The following is a 26598-nucleotide window of genomic DNA, read 5'->3' as shown; positions in this document are numbered from 1 at the left end:
CTAATGCTAAGGCTGTTGTTTAAATAGCATGTTGTTTAGACAGATGTTAGGTTTAAAGAGCTGCAAACCTAGAGTGGATATTTCTTTGTTAAATTAAGTCTGAAATAGCTCTATATTCCCATAACAATCATTGCTATAGAGTGTTTGTTCAATAACAGGGGTCTCTCAGTCTCTCCAGCTCTTAAGAAAACAGAAAAATAATTTTCCAGTCGGGGTGCCAATTTGATCCACTCAGAAGAGAGAACTCATACAGGATAAACTAGTGAAATTGGAAGTGAGGACCCAAATAAATGAGCAGACACAATTGGAACTGGAACACAAGCTGATGAATGATCTTTGCGGGGGAAATTTGCAAACAGTTTTTTTTCTGTTAACTTAAGAGCTGGAGAGATGGGCAGACTCGTGTTACTGAACAAACAGTGATTACTCAGAATATAGAGCACTTGTTACAGCTGTATATCACTACGACCCAAAAGAGAAATCAGGCATTTGCCCGGGACCCAAACTAGTGAAAATAGCACCTCTACAAGCTCACAACGCATCGCACCAATACTTTTTAAAAAATGTTAGTTTTTTAATTGATGAAAAGTTGGGATTTTTTTGTTTATTTCAAAATGATATATATATATATATAATTTTTGATATAGAAAAAGAAAATAAAGGGGATATTTACTCACGACCCACAAATGGGTACCCGACCCACTTTTTAGGAAACTCACAGCACCTTTAATGTTTACCTGCTATCCTAGTGTCTACATATTTCTCTCTGCACTCTACATATGTGACTATTTACCTTATCATTTGTTGACTAGGGTTCACGCCACTTACTCTGATTTTGCACTAGTACGTCGCTCTGTATAACGGTGTCTGATAAATGCCTAAATCTTAATTGTACTAGGGCTGTGCAAAACGACTTCAAATCAATATCACGCTGTGAGCTTGTAGCGTGGCTATTTTCACAAATTTTGTACACCGCCATTGTACAACAATGAGGCTGGTAGTTGCTCGAACATGAGGACAGAGAAATGGCGAGTTCATGCAGAGGTTGTGCAGCGCTGTAGGCCCATTTGGACCTCTGTGTCAGTATTGTAACACAGCCGAGAGACTACTTCACACACTGCGGAGAAAATCCTCAATGGGGTGAGACATGATTTCATGGACGCCGTTCGTGGTCACACACTGGTGGCACCCGATGGACGTGGCGGAAGATAAACAAGCCGACATACACAGTGAAACCCAGAGCGTTGGTTTGTGTGTAAAAATGAACCCTTTCAGTATTTCCCCCCAGGATGCCATTGTAATTGTTTTTACCTCAAAATAAGAAATCAGCTCTCTGAGATTGACAGGTATCGCCTAGTCACAGAGGCCTCTCTCCAGGCAAAACTGTATGGGCAATGCATACAGGCATACATAGGCTTTTTGTATGCAAGATCATTATTAAGATGGTTCTTAAATGTTTATTTCAAAACATGTTTCCTTGGCTTGCACATTCCAATCAAATAATTATGTTTATTGCCATTTTAAGCTCAACTTCATACGCAACTTGTTGACTACTCGATTTGTTTATTTAATCCACAAATGTGTAAAAATGCCTATCCCCAAATAATCCATTCAGCATTTGAAAGAGCATTAAAAAAAACTAAACAATGAACTTACAAAGTCTTGGTCAACTAGGACCAAAGCGATTAATCCATTATTCGACTAGCACACACACACACACAGTAGAAGTGTCACTCACCAGCACTCCTTTGACCCATCCAAACTTGACGATTCCCTTGGACTCGGCTGCCTCCTTGGCTGCAGCCTCCTCGGCGGGGGTCAACTCATCGCCGTTGGCGAAGCCATCTTCAAACGGTTCCTGGGACACAGACGAGAGGAGACAGTTGAAAATATGGCAAAAATATGGCATAATATCAAGGCCTTTGTGTGATTAAACCACTCCAACCTTATATGTACCAGTGGATCTCAAACGTTTTCATTTTCATTGACCTGAGTCCCCCCAGACTAGGCCTCTTCCTTTTTCCCCCTCTACACCAAATATCTTTGGCAAAAATAGGCGATCTACAAGCTCCCAACACGTCGGGAGCTTGCAGATACACCATTTTCAATAAATGTCAGCCACTAGGTGTAAATATCATAAGAGAAATTGCAATGTTTTCAGATTAGATGCAAACATGTAATGATTAAGATTGAGAGTTTTCTCAATGTAACACAGCTCTGTGTTAACACATTTCTTTATTCCCTTTTGAGAGTTTTCTCAATGTAACACAGCTCTGTGTTAACACATTTCTTTATTCCCTTTTAATTGTACATTATTTTTGTTTTGATTGTTTTGTTTCACTTGGCAATGTAAACATATGTTTTCTCATGGCATTAAAGCCACTTTGAATTGAATTGAGAGAAAGAGACAGAGAGAAAGAGACAGAGAGAAAGAGACAGAGAAAGAGACAGAGAGAAAGAGACAGAGAGAAACGAAAAACACCACATTTCAAATTAAATAAAAACGTGTTTGCCCCGACTCCCAGCGCTACACGACGAGCCAAAACCAAAAAAGTATTAGTTGTTCAACAGCTACTGTGTGGAAACATTGACCAGTTCCAACTCGATGCACAAACGGGGCTGTGTTCTGCGCTGGGTATTGACGTGATGCCCGGCGGTTCAATACGGCCCCCCAGGAGCCCAGCACTGCAACTATGACACAAGACCCCCGCAGGCTCACTCACACTAGCGTTGGATTCACATTCAACTGAGACAGATATATAGGTCTGAACTAGAAAGGGAGTTTAGTGTCACGGCATTGTTTCAATGTAAAGCAAAGTGTCTGTCTGTCTGTCTGTCTGTGATATGAACAGCTGGTGATCCATGAGCGTATTCTATTGTTTACTTTTTTTTATTAATCGAATAGCATGATTTTTTTTCTTTTAAATAAATATCAGTGGTTCTCCAACTTTGACATTTCAAAGGCCCCCGTAACTCTTGAGAGTGTACAAACGGAACCAAATGTAGCCTTTTGGTTCCATTTGTACACTCTCAAGAGCTACAGACCTGTTAAGGGTCCATTTGGAACCCCCCTTAAGGATTCCAGAGGGTCCCTGAACCCCACTTTGAGAAACCACTGGTATTATATCAACAAATCAACGTGAAAGCTTTTTAATAGATTTTCTATAATTGAGTATATCCATTAGTCGGATTATCCACTTGTCGTACAACGGTCACCCTCGTTCACTGGTGACATACAAAAGTAGCAAAATGGCTTGAGGAGCTGCAATTTTCACTGTAGAAATGTTTTAAATAATTGTTCCTTAATTATAATTGAGGCAAATGTTTGAAATAATGGTGATATTTGATATTTTAAGTCGTATCGCCCGCCCTAGTTGCTGGCGTCTTCAGGGCGGTGTGGTGTGGTGTGGTGTGGTGTGGTGTGGTGGTCCCAGGACGTTTGGCTGACACCCACCAGCACCTTTTGTTCCAAAACACCACCTTAATCCTCTGAATCACTGCACTGCCACCTAATGGGTGGCACCACGTGACTCATTGTCTGTATAAAACCACAGCACTGCTAGCCTAGGATTCAAAGTAAACACATGTAAAAGGATCCACTTCGTAGCAGTATTGTAGACTTCGGCTGATATTTAAAAATGTCAAATTAAATAAAATACTGAATGATGCGATATTTTCTTCACCGACATTGTTGTGTCCTTCACTTACTAACATCGTTTAGAGATGTTGTAAGCACAGGTTACTGCTAAATCTAAATGACCCATCTGATGAGGACTCAGAAGCAGTCAGAATAAATATGGGGGGGTGGTTTAAATTTAAACAACAGTATATTATTTATACATGTCTAATAAATTATCCAACAACAAGGTGGCATGTGCAGAGTTGAGTTGCGGAAGGCAAGGCGGGGGGTTGGAGGGTGGTGGGGGGGGGATCAAGCTGAGCCATCTGTCCACGGTGACACCCCCCCCCACCACCACCACCACCACGGGCCCCCGCGGCCCCTCTGTGACTCAACCACGTCACCTGGGCTGTGGACCAGTGAAGGCGGGCCTGGGGAGCAAAAAAGAAAGTGGCCACATTGTCCCAGTCTCAGCGTTCAGCGATGCGACGAGAGCAACCGTGTCGGCGGCACAGCCAACAAAACTGGGACAAGTGTTTAAAGGAACACTTCACCGCCCAAAAATTACACCCTTCTATCATTTGTGATTCTCAACCTTTTCAGACCGTGACCCTCCAAAATGATCGTATTTGAACTGGGGACCCCCCCCCCCATCCTGACAAGCACTTGGAATGGTAGGAATTGAGGCATTACATTTAGTGTGACTCGGTTCCAACTTCCACAAATAAATATTGTGAAAATAGCAGATCTACAAGCTGAGGCGTTGTGAGCTTGTAGATCAGCTATTTTCACAATGTTTGCCTCTTTCTTATATTATTTGACAATTTGGCCAATGTTTGACCAGTTTTTAGTATAGTTTGTTGATTACTTTGATGCAGTAATGGTCTTTTTTCTTTACTTTTTTTTTTTAAGTCTTTAAAGTTACTTCACTGTCCTCTGGGGACCCACCCAAAATCATGTGGGACCCCGCTGGGGGTCCCGACCCACAGGTTGAGAGCCACTGATTTAGTCCAGTGGTTCCCAAACGTTTAAGTTTGAGACCCAAAAGAGAACATTTGATGTCCCCCCGGGACCCAAACCAGTGAAAATAGCTGATCTACAAGCTCACAACACGTTGCAATGTGACCCATTAGATCAGCCATTTTCAGTGAAGATATTCAATATAGAGTGAGAGCAGAAAATACACTAGCATAGAGTCCTGAGGGACTCCAGTCAACCAAATATAATATGGTTTAAGTGAAAACAGAAAATACACTAGTATCGAGTCCTGAGGGAAGTGGTTACACACTTGCAGTATTTAACCACTTATACTTTTATACTTAGTCATACGCCAGTGTTGTGCGGCGAAAATAGTCGATAAGCATTTTTGAAAGATTTCGAGGGGAGGGTTCTATGGGGCAAAGCACTTTCTACCTCAACTATTTGAAAAGACTGGAGCTTCTCAGGGTCAAACTGATGGCGCAAGAGGAGAACTTTTTTCTTTTCACAAACATGGCTGACGACGTCATTCTGTTTTGTCTTGGTAGCGTATATCTATTCAAGTTCAACACTGTCATCCATGTGAAGAACCCAACAAACCTCTGAGGACATAGTTAAAGTCATTGACAAGACAAAAAGAATTTCCCAAACATTCTCTATCGCTCAATTTCACATCAATATTGGCATGACTGTGGGTCACTTTATCCTTCTAAGAAATGCACAGAAACTGTGTGTGTGCGCTGTGTGTGTGTGTGTGTGTGTGTGTGTGTGTGTGTGTGTGTGTGTGTGTGTGTGTGCGTTCGCTTGTACTGAATACTACTTTTGAGCACCAAATGTCCCCACAAGTACGTACAATTTGAGAAATAGACAGTGTTAGGACCATTTACCTGGTCCTCACAAAATACATTGTGGTTTTGTGGTAAAATAAAACGTTTTTTCAGGTTGGGCATACAATTTAGGAAAAGTTCCAGATTGGGGTTAGGATTAGACATCTAGAGGTTAAATTTAGGGGTTGGGGTTAGAGTTGTTTACCCCTATTCTATACTTGCGATGTCACACAGAGAAATAGCCAATCTACAAGCTCACAACGTGTCACAGATCTACCATTTTCCAGCAATTTTCTGGCATCGTCAATGCCGTCCTAACATATTGATGTCCTCACAAGTATAGTAATACAAACGTGTGTACGTGTGTCTCGCATACAACTCGAGTACCGCCTGACCGATCCGAATTCAAACTTGCCGTTGTGTGTCACACACACACCTGTACATCTAGTACTGACCTTGACATGGGCTCAGCAGGCGCTCAGATCATTATGCAACACTGTAATCAAAGCTCCGGTTCTACCCAAAAGGGAGCTGGCCCAAATTATCTGCAGCCATTCTTCAGAGAGCTGTCTAGCAGACTAGATTAGACCTGCGACTCAACATTTTTTAATTCACCCCCCCTCGTTTAATACGATTCTTATCTCTGGGGGCCCCAATCTGCAAAAATCAGTGTTCAGTTAACTCTGAGAGTGCGCAAAATGGAACCAAATGGACCCGGGTTCCATTTGCACACTCTCAAGGGTTTGAGAGCTTCCAGGCAAGAGAGAACCGGAGAGACGCACACACGGTCCCTTTAAAAGGCTCCTTAAAGTAATGAAAAACCAACATTATCGCCCACTTATTACTTTGTTTTAGCTCTTCCTCTCGCCCCAGGGCATTAGGGAGAGCAGGCATGAGGACATCACACAAGGACCTGAGAAAACCACTTGGTGCACACATTTCTCCCGGCTATCTTTACCGAGTAATTGCAACTAACAATCATTTAAGCTGGGGGGACCCCCTCCTGGAACCCTCTCAAGAACGCCTCGGGGGGAGGGGTACTCAGGACCGCACATTATTGAGAAGCGGTGGATGATTACACCAACATGGCTGTGACATCACCAGCAGCCACACTGCACGATGGCATGTGTATGAGTGTGACAATCTCTGTTGCAACTTGTAACCCCGCAGGGCCTCTTCAGAAAACCATAATCGCTCCTTAAAGGGATAGTTCACCCCCAAAATTACTTTTTTTCCCTGATCGATTAGTCACCCCATGGAGACCTGAATTCATGGATATTTTTTAACAATAATTTGATGACCGGCAGCGGTTCTGGTACGACCCACAAAGAGTCTCCTTTGTGTCTCCTACCGGAACCGCTGGCTACCGGTCCGCTGGTCATCAAATTATTGGCTTAGGAATACGACAAAAAAAAAGGCTCCATGGAGTGACTAATGGATAGAAAAAAAAATATTTGGGGGTGAACTATCCCTTTAAACTTCTTAAAATGAAGCAGATTGTGATCACACTTTGTATGCCTACTAGAGTAGACATATGGACAGTGGCAGTATGTTTTTTATGTAAGCTGTGGCTGACTTGTTAAGCCGCTTTAGCCTGGAGGTTGTTTTAGGGACACTTGTGATTTATGTCATCATGTAATTTTCACTTTCTTTTATAAGATAATATATATATATATCTTTATAATCTCCGGGGGGACATTTCAGGTGTCAACCACAATCAGAACGAAAACAAGTAGAGGTTAAGAGAGTTGCACCACTCTCTATAATATTTCACTTTCTAAAAGGCCTAGGCTATTATATAAAGATGTAGCATCTGTGTAGTGTTTACCAGCTGTGTAATCGTCTCCAGTCTTTGATGAAAGTTCTCACGGACAGAAAAACACAATCTATTTTATGCTAATTTCAAGGCCTGTAGTCAAAAACAGTGGCAACGGGCGTTTAAACTGATTAAACACCCTGAGCCTGGGACTGAGAAAACTTAGACTATAGTGGTTCTCAAACTTGTTTAACTCAGGGCACCCCTGCAAATAACTCTTTCCATCCACAACACCCCCGAATTACATTGTTACTTTATAGCACCTTACATTTATGTCACATTACGGCTCATAAATATGTACATTCGTCATTCGGTCACTTGATTTCCATTAGGACAGAATGAAAATGACTTTATACTTGACGTTTATTCGTTTAACAACTTTAACCCCACTCAGCATCCAATTCTTGGGGGGGGACTTTCGCCTAAAAAATAGCCGCTCTAAAAGCCGTATTGTGAGCTTGTAGATCGTCTTTTTTATGGTGAAGAAATTTTGTGTAGATGGGGAAAAGAACGTACCAAGTACAATGCAACTCAGGTCCGTTTTTATTAAATATAGAGGGTTGAAGTGGTTAAACTGAGGCGATATTGATAAATTCCAAATATTATCAAAGTATTCTGCGGCACTCCTGGAATTATGTCACGGCACCCCTATGGATGTGGTTCTCAAAGTGGGGTCCCAGGAACCCCCAGGGGTCCTTGAGGGGGTTCCAGGGGGTCCCCAGCTAAATGTGTTAATAATACAGCATCACAATAATTTTAACCCCTTGATCCGTATTTTATACGTTGGCTATACAAAAATAACAGGTATATAATAGGTTCACAGCAATGCTGAAAACTTGAAAGTGTTTTTTTTTTTACCCATTAATACCTGGAACGCATCTGTGTCACTTTAGATTTCTTTGGCTATTCAAAAATAGCAGATATACAAGCTCATAGCGCGGCACCGAGTGCCGCGCTATGAGCTTGTATATCTGCTATTTCAGATGGGCGGTCCGCGGCCAAATATATGTCAATTTGGGGGTCCTTTAGCGCGATAATTGAGAACCACTTCCCTAGGGTGCGACGGCGGCACCCTCGTTGAGAAACCCTGAACTATAGACACTATGTAAGAGCTATCACTTTCAAATGTACAGGACAGGGGGGTGGGGGCGAGTCCGGGGGACATTATCTACATGGGCGACGCATCACAAAGGCAGCCTGGCTGAAACAACAAGAGCCGTCCATCCACTGCTTAGCACAGCAGAGTGGCCAGGAAGAGAACTCTCGACCCATTCAGACCGGGAACGCATCCGTGTCATTTTGGTCATATTTTATACTTTGGGCAAGCTCATAGCGCTACGAGCTTGTAGATCTGGTATTTTTTTTAAGAAAATCGTGAAAATGTGTGCAACTCTTTGAATATAGGCTACGGTATATATATTTTTTTTTAAAGCGAACATTTTTTACTCAAATCTTTGCTCCTGGGGAGGGGGTCCTAGACATGAAAGTTGTGTTCCAGGGATCCCCAGAAGCAAAGATTTGAGTTAAAAACATATACACATATTTTAAAAATTGCACAAATTTGCGTGATGTATATATATATTTATTTGCAGATACTCTCAAATGAGCTTGTATATCTGCTATATTTCTGAATAGCCAAAGTATATAAATATATATATATAAAATAATGGTTATAGGCTATAGCAAAAAATCTAAAATGACAGATGCGTTTCCGGATTGAATGGGTTAAATTACTACAACTTTTGATTTTCACGCACGGCACAAGCTGAAGTTGATCATGGCGGAGTGGTTTGATATCTGAACGAGAAGGGACGTCCTAAGCCCCATACGTTATTAAGTGGAGCCACTCAGGGCTCTATTCTGGTGTATTCTCTGTTTTCCACTGAAAATAGCCCTTCGTCAAGCTCACAACGCGTCGCAACGCATTGTGAGCTTGTCGATCTGTAATTTTCTGTGAAAGTTCTCTAAGAATATGCGTGCTGGGGTTCAAGTGGTTAAGAACTTACAAGAGCTTGATATACTTTGTTGCACGCTTTGTCATTGCAATGAAAATAGCAGATCTACATAGTTCACAGCTGTGAGCTTGAAGATGATTGGTGCAAATCTAACTATAAATCTGGCTTTAAGATTTTACAAAAAAGGGGGAGTTCTCTACAAGCCTCTAGGCTTTCCTGCACGATATGATTATAGATTTCTTTCTTCTGTTTTAACCAAAACTCAAGCACTGTACTAGCGCTGCTCGAAATAAGCAATGTTGATCCCAAATGTATCATTCTAAGAACTTCTCTGCAGCACAAAGATCTACTTTAGCTCTTGCAGAAATTAACTGGGAGGCAGCCTGTTCTGTGTGCAACATTTAATCAGCAATGCAGCCTCCCTGCAAAACAGAGGCTCTTTGAACCAAATGTCGTCATTTGCTGGCCTGTTTAGCTTGGCTAAAAAAAGCCTAATTTATTCATCCGAAAATAGCAGATCTACAAACTCGCAACGCATCGCGAGCTTGTAGGTCAGCTAATTTGTTTACGAGACAACATTGTACAACAACACGACCATCAATGACAACACAACTCTTGACAACACTTTACTTAAAGGTCGGGTCTATAATGCATTATAAGGTCAATGGAACTGTATAACTACAATAATCTATATTAATCAATTTATAATTATAAAGCTATAAAGTTATGCATAATTATAAACATTTATGAGTTATGAAGCCTTATAAGTGCAGTATAATGCATTGTAAATGCAGCTATATAATGAATTATAGACCCAACCTTTAATTAAAGCGTTACCCAACTCTTCAATACAACAATGTGCGGTAATTGTGAGACTTTGTTTGAATACGGAGACAGCAAAGACAAACTTACAGCCTTCCTTTCTGATCATTCTATGATAAACAAGACCGTTTTAATGATTATGGTTCCGCTAATAGAATTTAAGTGGATAATTAAATGAGATAACGTGGCACTTTTAGTAAGGGTAATTTGCACGTGTTAATTCAAACGGATAATATGCCACTTTATTATGGGAAAATGTGACGTGATAATTAAAAGACATAATTTGGCAATTTGATATGTTATGTAAACATGTAAGACAAGCTTAGCAGTGTACACACACAACACCACCACAGGTTATCATCAGCTGGAGACGTCACAATATCTTACCAGTGTTGCCAGATTTTGTGAAAGAAATAGACAACCAGGTCTAGCAAAACAGGCCCAAAAGAAGCAACTAGGCCAAATGAGCACTCTAAACCTATATAATGTATGCGTCGGCTGTTTAAAAATAGTTTCCCCCAGAATATGGAGGCTGGGGCCAGATGGTGTGTACGTTTCCTCTTTGAGACTATAATAAGGCACTCTGATGTGTAAAACAAAGTATGAATATAGAAATATTTGTGATTCTGCCTAAAGCACTTTTTTTTAAATGTGGCGCAGCCACTTCCATGTGCACGTGTCTGTAACACGCAATGTGTTGCACTTACAGGACCAATCAAACATGTTAATTAAAGCGATCTCACCGAGAGAGTGTCCTTTAAAGAGTCGAGTGCTTCCAGAAACAACAGGCAGGTGCACAACCTCATGTAAAAAGAAGCGGGACTAGGGAGAGCCGTGGTACGTAAGCTTAGAGGGAGGGAGCCATGTGCCTAAAAAGAACAGATCTACAAGCTGTCAACGCCTCGCGATGTAAAGCGTTGCTAGCTTGTAGATCAGTTATTTTTGGAACAGGACACTACCGAGCACTCTCACTGACAACACAAAAAGGGGCAGCAGATTTGAAACAGATTGGTGTGTGTGTGTGTGTATTTACTCCATAGCGGCTGATAGTGTTTGATAAATTGTGATAGTGTGATAATTTGCCAAACATGCACCACACACCCCACAACAACAGGGGTTTGATTTGGAACTTGTCGCTTTTTCAGCCATCTTGAGTTTGCCGTTCAGTTCACTCAAAATGATACCAATATTCCTTATGTTGTTTATGATAGTCGTTGAACATGGCATTGCTGTCCAAAACTGTTACTTTTCAGAAATCTAATTCTAAAATAGCAGAATTAGCTGATTTACTGTACATGCTCAAAACAGGTCGCGTTTTGAGCATGTAGATCGACTTGAGTGCTACTTTAGTTTGACACTGTAGTATCGAAGTAGGGCATTACTTTACGGGGGGGGGGGGGGAAACAAAGTTAAAATATGGACATAAGGTTTCTGCCCGACAGCGACGATATGAGAGCATTATTAATATTACATGCCTATTTATCACTTTGTCTGTAAAATATCTGCTTGGCTGGTAAGCCAAAAGGTTCAGCCAAAAGGGTTCCTCTTTGCCTGGCCTACTTGTTGTTAACTAGTTGTATGAACGCTTGTTTTATTGTTGTATTGGATCTTGTTTAGTCGATACAATTATTTGTTTTAAGCTCCTGCTCATTTGATTTTGCTATTTTGTCTCATCTGTTTAAGGAAATAGGTAGCTGATATATTGCACTTTTACCTTAGCGCTAGGTATACTCTTGGTTGCTTGTTTTTGCAGGAAATGCACTTAAAACCTCTGGTGATTAGTAGTTTTCGTTCCCTACCCATGTTGAATGCACTTATTGTAAGTCACTTTGGATAAAAGCGTCTGCTAAATGACTGTAATGTAATGTTCAGTTTGCTTCCTGAACAGTGCATTCAGATTCATTAAGTGATAGTGATGCCTGTGATTGTAGCCAACATGGTCTTCTGTATGGAAAGGTTGGCTGGCTGGTTTTCATCTACAAAGCCCTGCTTGTTAAACTACCATCTTATTTAAGCTCCATGTGTGACTTGAACACTGGCACCCATCACACTCTTCCTGGAACTAACTGGAAAAACACTTGGAAATAGACTGTGTTGCCACTGAGACCATTTCAAACGTAGATTTATTTGATTTCATTTCACTGCAATTGTTTAACAATGAAGTTGAAACTGAGCAGCAGAGAATTAAGTTGCAACCGAGCAGCAGAAAATGAGACAATCTCCGAGGGGTTTAAATAAAGGTTGATTGGGTGGCATAAGTGCAGAACAAAAGCCGAGAGCCTTAAAAAATGTGTCTGCATTTGATATAACTGCACGTTAATTACGTCTAATCAAAAAACAAATAAGACTTCGGTTAATGAACAACCCAGGTCCACTCTGCATTCCTAAGCCGAGCTACATGTGAAACTAGACAGACCGCATACCTCACTTAACAATATGACGCTGACATCATACGCCCCATCCACCTCACATATCACTCATGGATCATGGGGACATTTTGACTTTGTTCTTGATTGGAACCTTGTCCCTTTCAAACCATAAGTTCATCATCTCTTGGGGGAAGCATACAGATCATTCCCACCACCAAGGTCTCATGACAATCCACTCATCCATCTTGGTTCTGACCTTGACCTTACAAATTTTCCAAGGTTCACACATTCTAGTGGCCAGTTCGATTGCAGACGGCTAAGTCAGATTTTATGGATTAGTTTAGTTTATAGGTTTTTCTTCTTTTTACTTACCCATTTGAATGAATCTGCTCTTGCCTGTTATGACACCTGAATATCTATCCATTTTCAACACATTGTGTAATTGTGTCTCTCTGATAGCTCCAACTATAATGAAACCCTGTTTCATTATAATCCTCCCAGCCATACTAGATTCTAACCTCGATTGGGACATTGTCCTTTGAGCTTTTCAACCCGAAAGTGAATCATCTCTTCGGGGCTGATCTGATCAGTCCCACCAGGTTTCATAGAGATCCACACATCTGTTCCAAGTTATGTTGCTGACAGACAGACAAAGGGTCAAGGGTTATAGACACTCAAGAGTTCTGGTCTAGATCTGTTGGCAGAAGCCAAAACCCACGTATCTCCATTTACAATATATTATCCAATGGAGCAAACATGTTTCATAGAGGAGTTTCGTCCTGGCAAAAACTCCAAAATGTTCAAATAAAGAAATGTTCATAAATTCTAATGAGAATAAGAATAACAGATCAGTAAAACCTTGTTGATCTGCAATCTTCTTTATTTTTGAACATTTTACCAAGTATAAAATAGGTCCTAAATCAAATGGTTAAAAAGCGACAACATAACGTGATGTTGTTGACTGTGTGCACATTTTAGACATGTGGAAGCAGCAAACACTATGAGCACTGAGACCCAACAGACAGTCACAACCACACATGCCCTATGAGCAGTGGTGTAAAGTAACTTAGGTACATGTGCTCAAGTACTGTACTTGAGATTGAGGTATTTTTTACTTTACTGGAGTACCTTTTCTACTCCACTACTACTCAAGAGGCGAATATTATTCTTTTACTCCACTACAATTATTTGAAAACTTTAGTTACTAGTTACTTTTGATTATAATTACAAAACATACATTAACTCCTACATTAAAATAGCCGATCTACAAGCTCACAATGAGTCGCGATGCGATGCATTGTGAGCTTGTAGATCTGCTATTCTCAAAAGATTTAACATTTTATATATTAGAAAACTTGGGAACTGGGACATTCTGCATAATGAGAACTTTCTACTTTTGGTACTTTAAGTACATTGCAGTATTGATACTTTTACTTAAGTAAAACATTTGAGTACTTTTTCCACCACTGCCTATGGGAGCCAATCAGAGCCGGGATGGAAGTCATGTGTAGAAATGCAGTGAAAGGAGCCCAACTCCTTTCCAGTTGACGTTCTGCTTGTTGTATTTAGCCTGCAGGCATGCAGCTCTACAGTAGCTCCATCTAAAATGCTGCTTTGTAGCCAGTTCACAATCATGAGCAGACATGTGCATTCAATCACATCTCCTCTTGGCAACACCGCAATCAAAACAGTGAATTCACTTCATCCTGTCATGGTATTCTGGGCCAACTTCTTGTCATATGCAAATGTTCTAGAATTTTAAAGCAGCAATCCTATTTTATTAAAAAAGTGCTTTAAGTGATATTTTGTTAAAACCAAACATTTGTCGTTAAAAAGTTAAAGCTCTATATACTAATAGTAATCATTGTTATAGAACGTGTGTTCAGTAACAGGTGGTCTTCCATGTCTCTCCAGCACTTTAGAAAATAAAATAGTTTCAGGTGGGTTGCACATTTCATCCAATCAGGAGAGAGAAACCACTCACACCCATTTATCAGCTTCAATTTGTATCGTTTCGTCACTTCCAATTTCACTTGTTTTCTCCTGTATGAGTTCCCTGTCCTGATTGGATGAAATTGGTATCCTGAACTGAAAATGCATTTTGACTCGAGGTGGAGAGACAAGGAGACCCTTGATAATGAACAAACATAAAAAAATCTCACGTCTGACTCTGAATAAGAAAATATATTTCTGCTTCGTGAAGACAGGCCATGGTTTCCAGTCTGTACATAATAAAAAACAGTTAACTACTTGAACCCTATATACTTCATCGTAAGACAAATGCCAATCTACAAGTTCACAACACACCCGGTGAGCTTGTTGATCTTCTATTTCTTCCGTCTTTTATTTTCGAAGATTTCTGACAGTCTTTGAACAAACAGTGGACAAACAGTGGACACCAGGTTGAAAGCGGTCAACAAGATAAGTCACATTCAGTTGGAGTGCCGCAGCCAACCTTGCAAAACAAGGTCCGGCATTGTTCCCCGAGTAACCCTCCCCTCATGCAGTTTCACAGTCCTGCAGGGATCCCAGCCCCGTAATCCAACACAATTCAGGAGGTAGAGAGAGAGAAAGGCTCGGGGAGTAACACTAGGCCGCCTCCATTTAGGTTCCATCAGCACGCCCGCCCTAGGTGGCCCGGGGGTCCCACCTCGGGAGGGGAGGGGGTGAAACATAGGAGCACAATAACAAAAAACGCCTGCATGGCGGGGTCTTTTCTTTAAACAAAAAGGAGGAGGATTCTCAAAGACTCACAGTCTAGGATATCTGATAGGTTCTCGCAGAGGCCTAGACTGGTGGGAAACCACAACCCTTACTATACTATTCATTGTTATCATACTAAAACTAATGATCTTTCTCTCAGATATATACATTGTACTCTTTCTTTCAGAAAAATCAGATAGGACATCCTGAGTAGGAGGTGCTGGTAGGCAAGAAGATGTACAAAAACTACAACGATGCAACCTCCCAGTATTTCTCTTAGTTAGGAAAGGGACCCCACACACACACACACACACACACACACACACACACACACACACACACACACACACACACACACACACACACACACACACACACACACACACACACACACACACACACACACACACACACACACACACACACACACCTTCCCATTAAAACCGGGAAAGCATCCTTGTCATTTTAGATTTTTGCATTGGATATTCAAAATTAGCCAACACCGCTTGTACAGCTGCTATTTTTGAAAAGTCTTGAAAGTGTAAGAACTGCTGATTTAGAAGGCATTTGTAGAATCGGCCGCAGGTCTTCATGGGTTAAAAAAAAAAAGAGGCACGATAGATGGACTTGACCTTTGACTTGTGCCATTTTGTGTTGTGTCGTACTACAATCAAATTAAGCATTGAAGTTAAAGTTCAAGCCCATTGTGCTTAAAGGAGTGTGCGGTCCCATCCTAACTAAGAGAAGTACAGGGGGGTTTTAGTTATCGTTTCAATATATAGAGACAGAGAGTGTGTGTGTGTGTGTGCACACAGCACACACACAGTATATGGTTGCTGTCGGTGGAAACCTTGCATCTCCATATTTCAACTTATGTTTTTTTGTAAATGAATGCCCTCCATCATCATACAAGAGTGTCGCACAAAAGTAGTAAAAATAGCCGATCCACCAGCTCATTCTATTTTCCCCTATTTTAATTCAAAAACATAATAATGAAAAAGGGGGTTTTGGTTTTGGATATATGAGGTTTCCACCGCACAGTGACGGCATACATACATTATATCTCCTATAACCTTGGGTGTGCTGCACAAAGACAGAACAAGTGGAAATAGCAGAATGAATCCATGTCCTGGTAAAGCTGGCCTCACACACGTGCACGCATGCGCGCGCACACACACACACAGCTTGCTTTGTGTGCGAGGCGAGCTAACCTCCCAGCACCACCTCCTCATTACGGCGGCCAGTAAACAGTGCACGACAACATTATAAAAAATACACCATCCATTCACCTTAACCACTTAAGACTCATGTGACACAATGACAGTAGTACCCTCAGGTTGCTATTATGGGAGAGGATGATGCTTCAACAAAAAAAAAGAAAACGTGTAAACAAACACGCCGGTTTATCCCTCTAATCTGATTATTCAGGGTAAGTAGAGTATTACATTACAACATAAAAACAGTAGTACACATTATCCACCACTGCCTTCCACAAAAATATGTCCTCAATGGAATGAGAGTGACAAATAGGAAACACAAAAACATGGGGGTTTAAATTTGGTATTTTTTTGGGGGGGGGGGGTCACAAAAAAAAAAGAAAACTATATACTTCGATAAACGGGGTCCCACAGGTGTACGTATCTACTTTCTTGGGCCCCTCCTTTTTTCCCTCTACACCACTGGTTCTCAATGTGTGGTCTGGGAACCCCCAGCCAGGGGTCCTTGATAGTTACATTAGGAACCCAAATGGACCTTTATGGGTATGTAACTCTGAGAATGTACAAATGGAACCAAATGGACCCTTACGGGTCCATTTGCTTCCATTTGTACATTCTCAGAGTTAAATGAACACAGAGGATTTTACAGTGTAGGGGGGGGGGGGTCTATAGCCTAATTCATATCAAACCTGGGGGTCCTTGAAATGAATACGGTTGAGAATCACTGATCTACACCAAATCCCTTTGCAGAAAATAGCCGATCTACAAGCTCTGACACGGTAGGAGCTTATAGATCAGCCATTTGCCATTATGATATCAGACCAGAATAGGGACGGACGCTGGTGTCCACCAAAACAGTCTCAGCCACCAAAACATGACCCACCCTCCAGCAATAAACCCTGTTCAGCTAGCTACACAGCAACCGAAACAGGAGGAGCAACATGTCAAAAACGATGTCTCCCTTTTCAACTGAAAACACTGTTGAGGCAGTGTGAAAATGTGTGAAAATGTGAAAATACTACACACGTGTGCCGTGTCGTGTTTCTAAGTAGAACTTAACCTCAACTACGTATTCTGGAGGTGAACATTCAGCGAAGGAAGATGGAAGATCTACAAGCTCACATTGTGAGCGTGTTGCTTGCAACACGTTCAGAGCTTGTAGATTTGTGACCTTGTAGATTTGGTGTCAAGTGAAAAACAGCGGAGGAAACCGGTCAATGACGTATCAGGTTTCAGGGGTTAAGGACCATAGAGGTATTCTGTCATGTTGAGTCCATTGACTACTATGGTATCATATACTTACATTGACATTACTGATACTGCTGACCGCCATTGTACAAAGTATACAATGTTCAAATGCCATATCTGTGTTTAATTGTGGGCAGTATGTACAGTATTTCTTAACCAACATGGTGTAATGCAGGCAGTGCACCTCAACAAGCATTTCCTGTGTGCAACGCAATCAGTTCCTGACATGACACATTCTGCTTTTGACCACCTACAGAGCAGCTACACACACACGCACTGATTCTCAAACACACACACACACACACACACACACACACACACACACACACACACACACACACACACACACACACACACACACACACACACACACACACACACACACACACACACACACACACACACACACACACACACACACAGATTAGGGGTGCAATAGATTAAAAATAATAATAAATTAATACAATTATCGATTTGTAATCAAACCCTATTTTGGGCATGTCTTTATAGGCTTTGAAAAACCTCAAAAATAGCATTGCAAGTTTGTAGATCAGCACTAACTATTTTTGCACGACACTGTATTGCAACAAAGTATGAAATAGGTTTTAAAGGACAACTTTGTTTTTTTACAACCAAGGTTTATATTTTAGCTTGTAATTAAAGTAAATAAATGATGAGTGTGATTTTTTTTTCATTTACTGCTTTCAATAGTTTTAGCATTTTTTGCGATATTTTTTACAGTGGGCGGGGGCATTCTGTCCGGTGGCTAAATATGCCTTTTTTACACAATAAAAAAGGTCCGGCTGTCTGAGATGGCCAGATGTGAGTTATTGGGGGCTAGAAGAGCTACTGTAAATAATAATAAAGAAAACGCGGGGTTAATGTGTTAAAAAAAATACATATTTAGCCACCGGACAGAATGCCCCCGCCCACTGTGAAAACACTGTAAAAAAGATTGTGAAAATTGCTAAAACTATAGAAAGCAGTAAATTTTAAAATTTTAACACTCATCTTTTATTTACTTTAATTACAATCTAAAACATAAACATTGGTTGTAAAAAACCAAAGTTGTCCTTTAAGTGATTAGTCGAATCGCTGATATTGAATAAAATTTGTATATGTATATTAAAAAAAACAAGCATCTCGATTGACTAAACGAAAAAATAAATCTAAAGAAAATCATTAAGAAAAGAATCCATAGTTGCAGCCCTACCCCAGATTGCTACATATTAGGTCATGGCCATTAAGTCAATTCACTTTTAACTTTCAACTAAATACAAAAGATCAATTGATTAATTTACTAATGTCTGCCTCTTGGAATTATTTAAAGGTAACTACACTAAAATGTTCTCTTTGTTATTATTTAAATACCAAAGGAAAGTTCTGTTTAATTGCTCAGACACACAGTGAAAAAAAGCTTCATCACCGTTTATCGTAGCGTGTCTTTTAATTGAGCAACTGGGTTACATGAGGAACTACCTCACTGCCTTGCTCTGTTGAGGCAAACATCGATTGACAAATAAAACAAACAACAAATAAAAGACATCTGGTGTTCCCCCTGTATGCAAGCAGACATGTGTGTGTGTGTGTGTGTGTGTGTGTGTGTGTGTGTGTGTGTGTGTGTGTGTGTGTGTGTGTGTGTGTGTGTGTGTGTGTGTGTGTGTGTGTGTGTGACGTGTCACTGGGACAGTAGCATGTTTGGGTTGGGGACAGTCAGGGCACCAGGCATCGATATGCAAACCCAGGCATGCTTGGCTGCCTGCCGCTAAATCAATCTGCCCTGTCAGCTGTTTACCGGCCAGTCAATATGCTCCTATAGCACGCTGCTGCTGCTCTGCTGGCTGCCTGTGACAACTGATGCCTGCTGGAGCAAAAAGGGGGATGTGAGAGTCACCGCTCATCATCATCTTACGCAGAGGATGGTATACGCTGGCTGGAAAGCAGCTCAAGCTCACGGTCACATTCAAAAACCAAGCGAAAGAAGAAAGCAATTTCCTCCTAGACGGCAAAAGAAATGCGATTCTACCTCTTTTGAAATTTCAAGGACCCTCGGTTTGTCATCGTTGCTGTCGGGCAGAACCCTTGTATGTCCAAAACCCGTTCCTTTTATCATTGTAAAAATAACCTTTTTAAATAGTGAAAATAGCAGATCTACAAGTCCACAACGCGTTCTGAACTTGTAGATTGGCTATTTTCACTCCTTTTGTGTAGACACTCTTAATCTGCGAAAAAACATAAAAAGTTGAAATATGGAGATTAGAGGCTTCTGCCCAAAGGCAATGGCGTGCATTAGACCCCCATTTGATGCCTTTGGACCCCAAACAACACCGTATAATCCCCAGCATTAATTTAACCCTCAGAGTGTACATTGCATTTGCACACTCTCAGAGTTACAGACCCATAAGGGTCCATATTTGGACCCCTGGTGGGCCCCGGACCCTATGTTGAGAGACCATGTTAAAAAAGAAAAGAAAAAACTCACGGTCACATTCAAAAACCAACCCAAAGAAGAAGCAATTTCCTAGACTTACAGCGGCAGCTTATTAAATAGATAATTAAATCACAGTCTATCATCTGACTTTTTTTTCCATATCTGCCAACAGCAGTAATCTCTCGGCGATGACACTAAATGACACGGGACCCAGGCGTTTGACTTTCACTGACATGCCCCCCCCCCCCCCCGATCATCAGTGGGCACCAACAATAGGACCTTCTCTTTTTGACCGCAGCAACCTTGAAAGAGGAACATATACATACCAGCACTTTTCATCAAAAACTACTTTACGGCTGGATTCCGAATCACCTTCTAGGAGTATGAGGAAAGGGGGGGAGGGGGGGCTTACTTTCTTTCCGTTTTGATTCATTTCTGCTAGGAGCAGACACAGCGATCTTGAACTGTGTACAGGGGAGGGCTGCCCGTGCTCAGGGTCAAACAGAACGGTCATTCCAGACTAAGCAGAAAAAAATCTATAAAATAGGCATCTTATAACATCTCTTGAGCCGGCTAAGGAATATCTCAAAGTCACACGTTATAAAAACCTACTTTATACTTGGTTGAGCGTTGTCTCTTGCTCCGGAAAATAGCCCATCTACAAGCTCACAACGTGTCGCGATGCAACGCGCTGTGAGCTTGTAGATCGGCTATTTCCGGCATGTGATATCAGGCTTAAGAACCTCTCATTTTCAAATGAGCAATGGCGGAGATTTTAGACCTTAGCAGGTCACCGACTTCTAAAACAATATGAAACACTCATTAAAATGTGGATAGAATGAACAATCCCAAACTCAAACTGTGGCGCACTGCATCGCGTGGCCCTTCTGAACCGTGCTCGTGTGCTGCTCGACTGCTCCTTATCCTAACATCCATTGTGCTTTTCATTAAACAGATATATAAACATTTGGAACCAACATACATCATCAAATGGCATCGCCGGAGCGTTTGCCAAGACACTGACGCCATAACAATGAACAGAGCACCCCAGAGTGCAGCAGTGATGTGACGAACATGACCAAACAGGAAGCATTATGCAAGACGTCCCGGGGGACATGGAACGCATCACATCTAGGGGGCAATATGTCTTCAGTCCCCTGTTCCTCAGAGTCCTCATAACTCCCCCAGCATGCCACTGTAAACATACTTGACCAATAAACAATCCACGCTCTCATATCTTATACGAGCACCACTTAAGAACACACATGTGTGGAACAGCGGCATTTGCTGTTGTAGGAGTTCCGGAAACTTCAAAGCATGACATATCCCGTCACATATGACCTCCATCGGATCATGTGATGAAGGTCATATTTGTTTAACAACTGACAGTGTAACATATAATCCATTAAGCTTTGTGTAGCTACTATTAATGACTATATAATTAACTACAATCATCATCGCGGTGGGGTAGAAAACTTTTACGTCCAAAACTATTACTTTTCAGGAAATGGAGAGAAAAAAAGAACCACAGGTTCAAATGGATCCAATGTAGCCATCCAAAGCTCTAATGATTTCATTGGTTAAATATTTATCAAATTCACAGATTTTAAAAACATGGCGTGCCCATTTTGGGCATGTCATAGGTTTAAAAGGAATTCCAAAATAGAAAACAAATAGCATGAATTGTGATGTTGAATTTAATTCTTTGGTTTGTGTAACATTAAACAGATTACAGTAACGTTACGAACGTAGCCCATGATTTAGATTAGATTAAATGCGGTCAACTGCGGTAGGCTCAATTCCAAATCTAACGTCCAAAATTAAAAGTACAGCAGCCCGACTTGAAACACAAACATGTCCCTATGTAAACATCTCGCTTAAAAGTTCAAGTGTGTCGGTTACTTCACTCAAACTGGGCCCTACTGTTTTTGCGAGCAGTTTCCACCAAGTCAAACACTTTTCCCAAAGCAGAGTTTTTAGAGTCACCAGCTGTTAATACAATAACAACACTGATGAGAATTGATGTTCAGTTCAAGACCTTCAATTGTTTTTTGGCAAAACACAACAAAGATACAAGTACAAAAAGTATAGGACAAGTAAATGTACAGGAACTTGGCCACCGCCTATGAATTCTGAAATGGTCCATTGTGCTGCACACACGATATGAACATCCGATGGGTTGAAATGCAACACAGCAGACAGTAACACTGGCATATCACAATATCATGTAGAAAGAAAGCATACCAGGGTATGAAAATACATCTTCCATTTCCACCCCCATTATATAACCCATTGTTAATGTTTGGGAGAGAGAGAGAAGAGAGAGAGAGAGATAGAAAGAGAGATACAGAGATGGAGAGAGGAAGAGAGAAGGAGAGAGAGGCACTTTATTGTGCCCAAGAGGTAATGCGTCTTTGGCAGAGTGCTACAGTCTGTCGCTTCACATTAAAAAACATCAGAAAAACCTGATAAGCATTTTGACATGATGCTAGGGGTGTTTTAAGGTGAAGTTGATCTACAATGTTCCTGTGATTGCCAGTGTAGATTTACCACACATGTCAGTACACACAGTGATATCTATGCTGTCGCAACAGGTTGGACTATATGAGGCACACTTTGCTTTTTAAACATTCGAACCCTAGCGTTCATATTCTGGGGCATAGATTTGGGGAACGCATTGTGAGCTTGTAGCTGGCCTATTTTCGTCAAAGATATTGGCGTAGAGGGACAAAATTAGGGGGCCTAGTATACAGACCCCTGGGGGACTCTTGTCAACAAAGTATAAGGGTTTTAAGTGGCTAAGAAAACTGGCTTTCGGAAAATTCCCTACAAGCATCCACGTTCAATAAAATGGTTGGTAGTGAATTCTGTAAAAAACCTTTAAAAGCATTATACACAGACTAAAACGTTTTCTACCTGAAGTGAAGGAAAATCACGGCATCATATTATTTTTTCCTCTGCCCCGAGCCAAGAAGACATTGTAATAAGTTGGCCTTAAGCTCGGGGTGCTCTGACACAGCGGGTCTACACGGACCATTTCAACCAGCTTCAAGTTACTAATCCACTTCTGAATCAATATGGTCGTGCTTCACTATCGACCTTAAAGGCTTTAGAGGTTGTTGCGTATTATTCTATACTGTACATATAAAAATACATTTTAGAGCAGAAAAAGGGAAACAAATATATCGTTGTAACTTAAGTGTTTTTTCCGTAAATGAATGCCCTGCTTGACCATACTACAGCGTCACGACAAAAGCAGCGCGTTATGAGCTTGTAGATCTGCTACTTTTGCCGTTTTTCAAATTGAATCCAGAAAAGAAACAGTTTTGGACATATGAGGTTTCCACCCGACCCGACAGAGATGATATACTGGCATTGAAGTCATTGTCAGACTCTCAACCTTGAAATAGTGTCCATGGGTCATTATCTTTCCTGGCAGATTCATAAACTCAAAGCAAAATTTAAAAAAAAAAGATAAGAAACTATTCATCAATACTTAATTGGCTTTGAGTGCTGCCTTATGACTGAATACAATGGTTAGAATTTTGATAGGGAGTTATTAACAAACCACACAAATTGTTGTTGTAAATAATTTGACCATGAATCTATTTTACGACTTCCCATGATGGGAGAGGAAGTGGGCGCGCCCCCTTGACTGTCCTTCGGAGGGGGCTATTGGGGGGGGGGGGGGGGGGTGTTAGACCACATGCCATGTGAAAGACAACAATGTGTGTATGGGACAAATAAAACAATGTATGGTCCTTGAACAAAAGGATGTCGGTAGCCATAGATACCCCCAGTAAACACTCTCCTGAAAGGCTGGCCCGCAAATAAAGCGGCAGGTCGCATTTGGTGTGTGTGTGTGTGTGTGGGCTGGGCAACATATCGATATTATATCCATGTTGTGATACGGCAAAAGGGTCGTCTTTTCTTGGTTTTGATCACTCAAGCCTTATTTTATACATTCACAAATTGTCAAAAATATAGTTCAGATATAGCAAATATGCAACTTTAAAAGGTGTAATTTTGTGATGCGTTGTGAGTTTGTAGATCTGCCCTTTCTGGAAAAGCTACTTACTTTTTAAAGCAATTTTTGACAAATTTGATGTGCTTATAGTATGATATCATGTCACAATATCAAGGTAATGGCATTTGGCCAAAAATAGTGATTTTGCCACTTACGCCCTTGACATCTGACAAATAAAAAAGGCAGATCTACAAGCTCACAGGGCCTCCTACATCTGCCATTTTCGAAAGAGCCAAGTATAAAATGGGGCTTAAGTGGTAATGAGAAACCGGGTGATCAATATAAAGATCACTGGTGCTCAATGACAGGTCTGGGGGGATTCAGGAGGCACAAACGGACCCTTATGGGTCTGCAACTCTGCGAGACATTGTTAAGTTAACAATGAGAATTTGGGTGTAGATTGGGGTACCAAAGATTAAAGTTACAGACCCGTAAGGGTCCTTTTGGACGGTGACGACCCCTGGTGGGTCCCGTCCCAGGCGTTGAGAAACCGTGATCGAGGTGATACCCGGCCACCAGGCTGTCGCCTAGTGTCGCATCCTGACGCGTGCGGTCGGTGTGTGTCGCTTTCCTAGGTCCATCACCCAGTGTTGCCGTGTCCGCTTATTATAAGCAACTTTGGGCTCGTTTTTCTGTTGCTTGTAAATATTGGTGGTTGCGGTTTTTTGGGCTTAAGTTTCTAAAGTGTAATGTCTTATTTAGGGCTCTTATTTCTTAAGTATAGTTGCTTTGGGCTTGCTTCATGTTGTTTAAACCAGTGGTCCTCAAACATTTTCATGCCAAAATTAATATACATTTATCTGCGGTCCCCCATCTGTAAATAACTTATGACAAGGACTCACATCACATACAATATTTGTGGTGTTAAAATGTTTAAAAAAATATTCCACATTATCTTCCTAGATTTTTTTAGAAATTAGCAGATCTACAAGCTCGGCTATTGTCAAAAAGCCGATGTATATACAGAAGGTAGGTAGGTTTAAAGGGCTCATGTGGCCTAGTTGCTTCTTTTGGCCTCGTTCTCAATCCCATTTGCTTGTTTCTCTAGCCGAATCTGGCAACACTGCCTAGCCACCAGGCTGTCGCCTGTCGCATCCTGACGCGTGCGGTGTGTGTGTGTGTGTGTGTGTGTGTGTGTGTGTGTGTGTGTGTGTGTGTGTGTGTGTGTGTGTGTGTGTGTGTGTGTGTGCCTTGTCTCTCACCTTGTCCAGCTCATCGTGGAGCTCGCTCAGCGTGGGCCGGATCAGCTTCTCCCCGAGCGGCGCCGCCGTCTGCCGGTAGAAGTCGATGTTGGGCACGGCGTCGATGGTGTTGTGGCCGAACGTCCGCAGGTAGTAGGTGTTGGTGTGCGTGTCGTAGTGGTAGTGGTGCTGGCCCGTCGACGAGTGCAGCGACGTCTCGCTCATCACCGTGTCCCCGTTCTGAGCGGAGCTGTCGGCCGGCGGCGCCTCCTCGGCGTCGCCCGCCGCAAAGTTCACCACGCGAAAGCGGCCTTTCGCCTCCTCCGACGCGGCGGTGGCGGAGCCCGACGCGTCGGAGGAGGACGCGCCGTCATTACTGCCGCCGGCGGCGGCGGTGGACGCGGCCGCTGCTGCCGCCGCGGCGGCGGCCGCCGCGTCGGGCACAATGTCCACCTGGAAGCGGCTCTGGCTGGGCGTGGGGCCGGGGGCCGGCGGGGGGTCCGTGTCGAGGAGGGCCGTGGCCGTGGCCGTGGCGGCGGGAGGGGTCTCCGTCTCCGCGGAGGAGGACTCGGTCTGCGGCGCGGACATTATGATTCACACACTACACACACACACCCCGAATATCAATGAGACACAAAACTTCCGCGTGCTGTTTCTCCCAAAGTAACCCGGCTGCTTCCCGGACACGCGCACGCACACATACACACACAGACACACGCACGCACACTGACAAACACTCACACGCGCACACACTCAAAACGACTCTCTCTCTCTCTCTCTCTCTCTCTCTCCCCCTCTCTTCCCTCTATCCACGTTGCCTCGGTGTAGCTCCACCACTCCGGGGTTATAATGTGGATGTTTTAAAATGGAAGCAGCAGCAGCAGCACGCCCTGGTCCGCTCGGTTTATCCGCTGCCTGGAGCCTGTCGGCGGGAGGAGGAAGGGGGGAGCATCCACAGCGCGGGGGTCCGTCTGAACAGCTCTCTCTCTCTCCGGGTAGAAAAGTCTCCCCAGAACGAACGAACGACCTTTTCCTTCAGATGTGCGGAGGTTGTTTTTTTATCCTTTGTACTTGAAGTGAGGATGACACACACATAGACACACACACATACAGAGACAGGATGCTGTGCTATAGTGTGTGTGCTGCTGGATGTTTGTTCCTTCTCTCTCTCTGCTCCGCTCTCACTCACCGCCGCAGCACGGCTTTAAAGCAGGATGGGCGGAGACCCCGGGTCTTCTCGCGAGAGATGGGGGGGGGGGGGGGGGGGGGGGGGGGCATCATCGCCCCTCCTCCTCCTCCTCCCCAAAAAGAAAAGAGTCAGGTGCTGACGTCACGCAACGCTGTTGTCGCCATCACTATTTTTCATTGGCACTGACGCATGATGATGCCTTTTACATACATTGAC

General features: G+C 42.3%; 1 protein-coding gene across 1 annotated transcript in view; it reads right to left on the bottom strand.

Annotated features, from left to right (window-relative positions):
* slc12a2 (solute carrier family 12 member 2) overlaps positions 1–26378 on the bottom strand; it is a 67609-nt gene extending 41231 nt beyond the window's left edge. The window contains exons 1-2 of the mRNA XM_084046597.1: positions 25215–26378; positions 1739–1858 (exon numbers count right to left, since the gene is read on the bottom strand). Coding sequence (XP_083902723.1) covers positions 1739–1858; positions 25215–25781 — 687 coding nt within the window. The 5' untranslated portion in view covers positions 25782–26378. The remainder of the gene's footprint in view (positions 1–1738; positions 1859–25214) is intronic.
* Positions 26379–26598: the final 220 nt, after the last annotated feature.

This window comes from Gymnoscopelus microlampas, assembly GCF_963454915.1.
Source record: "Gymnoscopelus microlampas genome assembly, chromosome: 21".
NCBI classification, from domain to species: Eukaryota; Metazoa; Chordata; class Actinopteri; order Myctophiformes; family Myctophidae; genus Gymnoscopelus; species Gymnoscopelus microlampas.
Note: the sequence above shows the minus strand (reverse complement) of the source record. Positions and strands in the feature narration are given on the sequence as shown.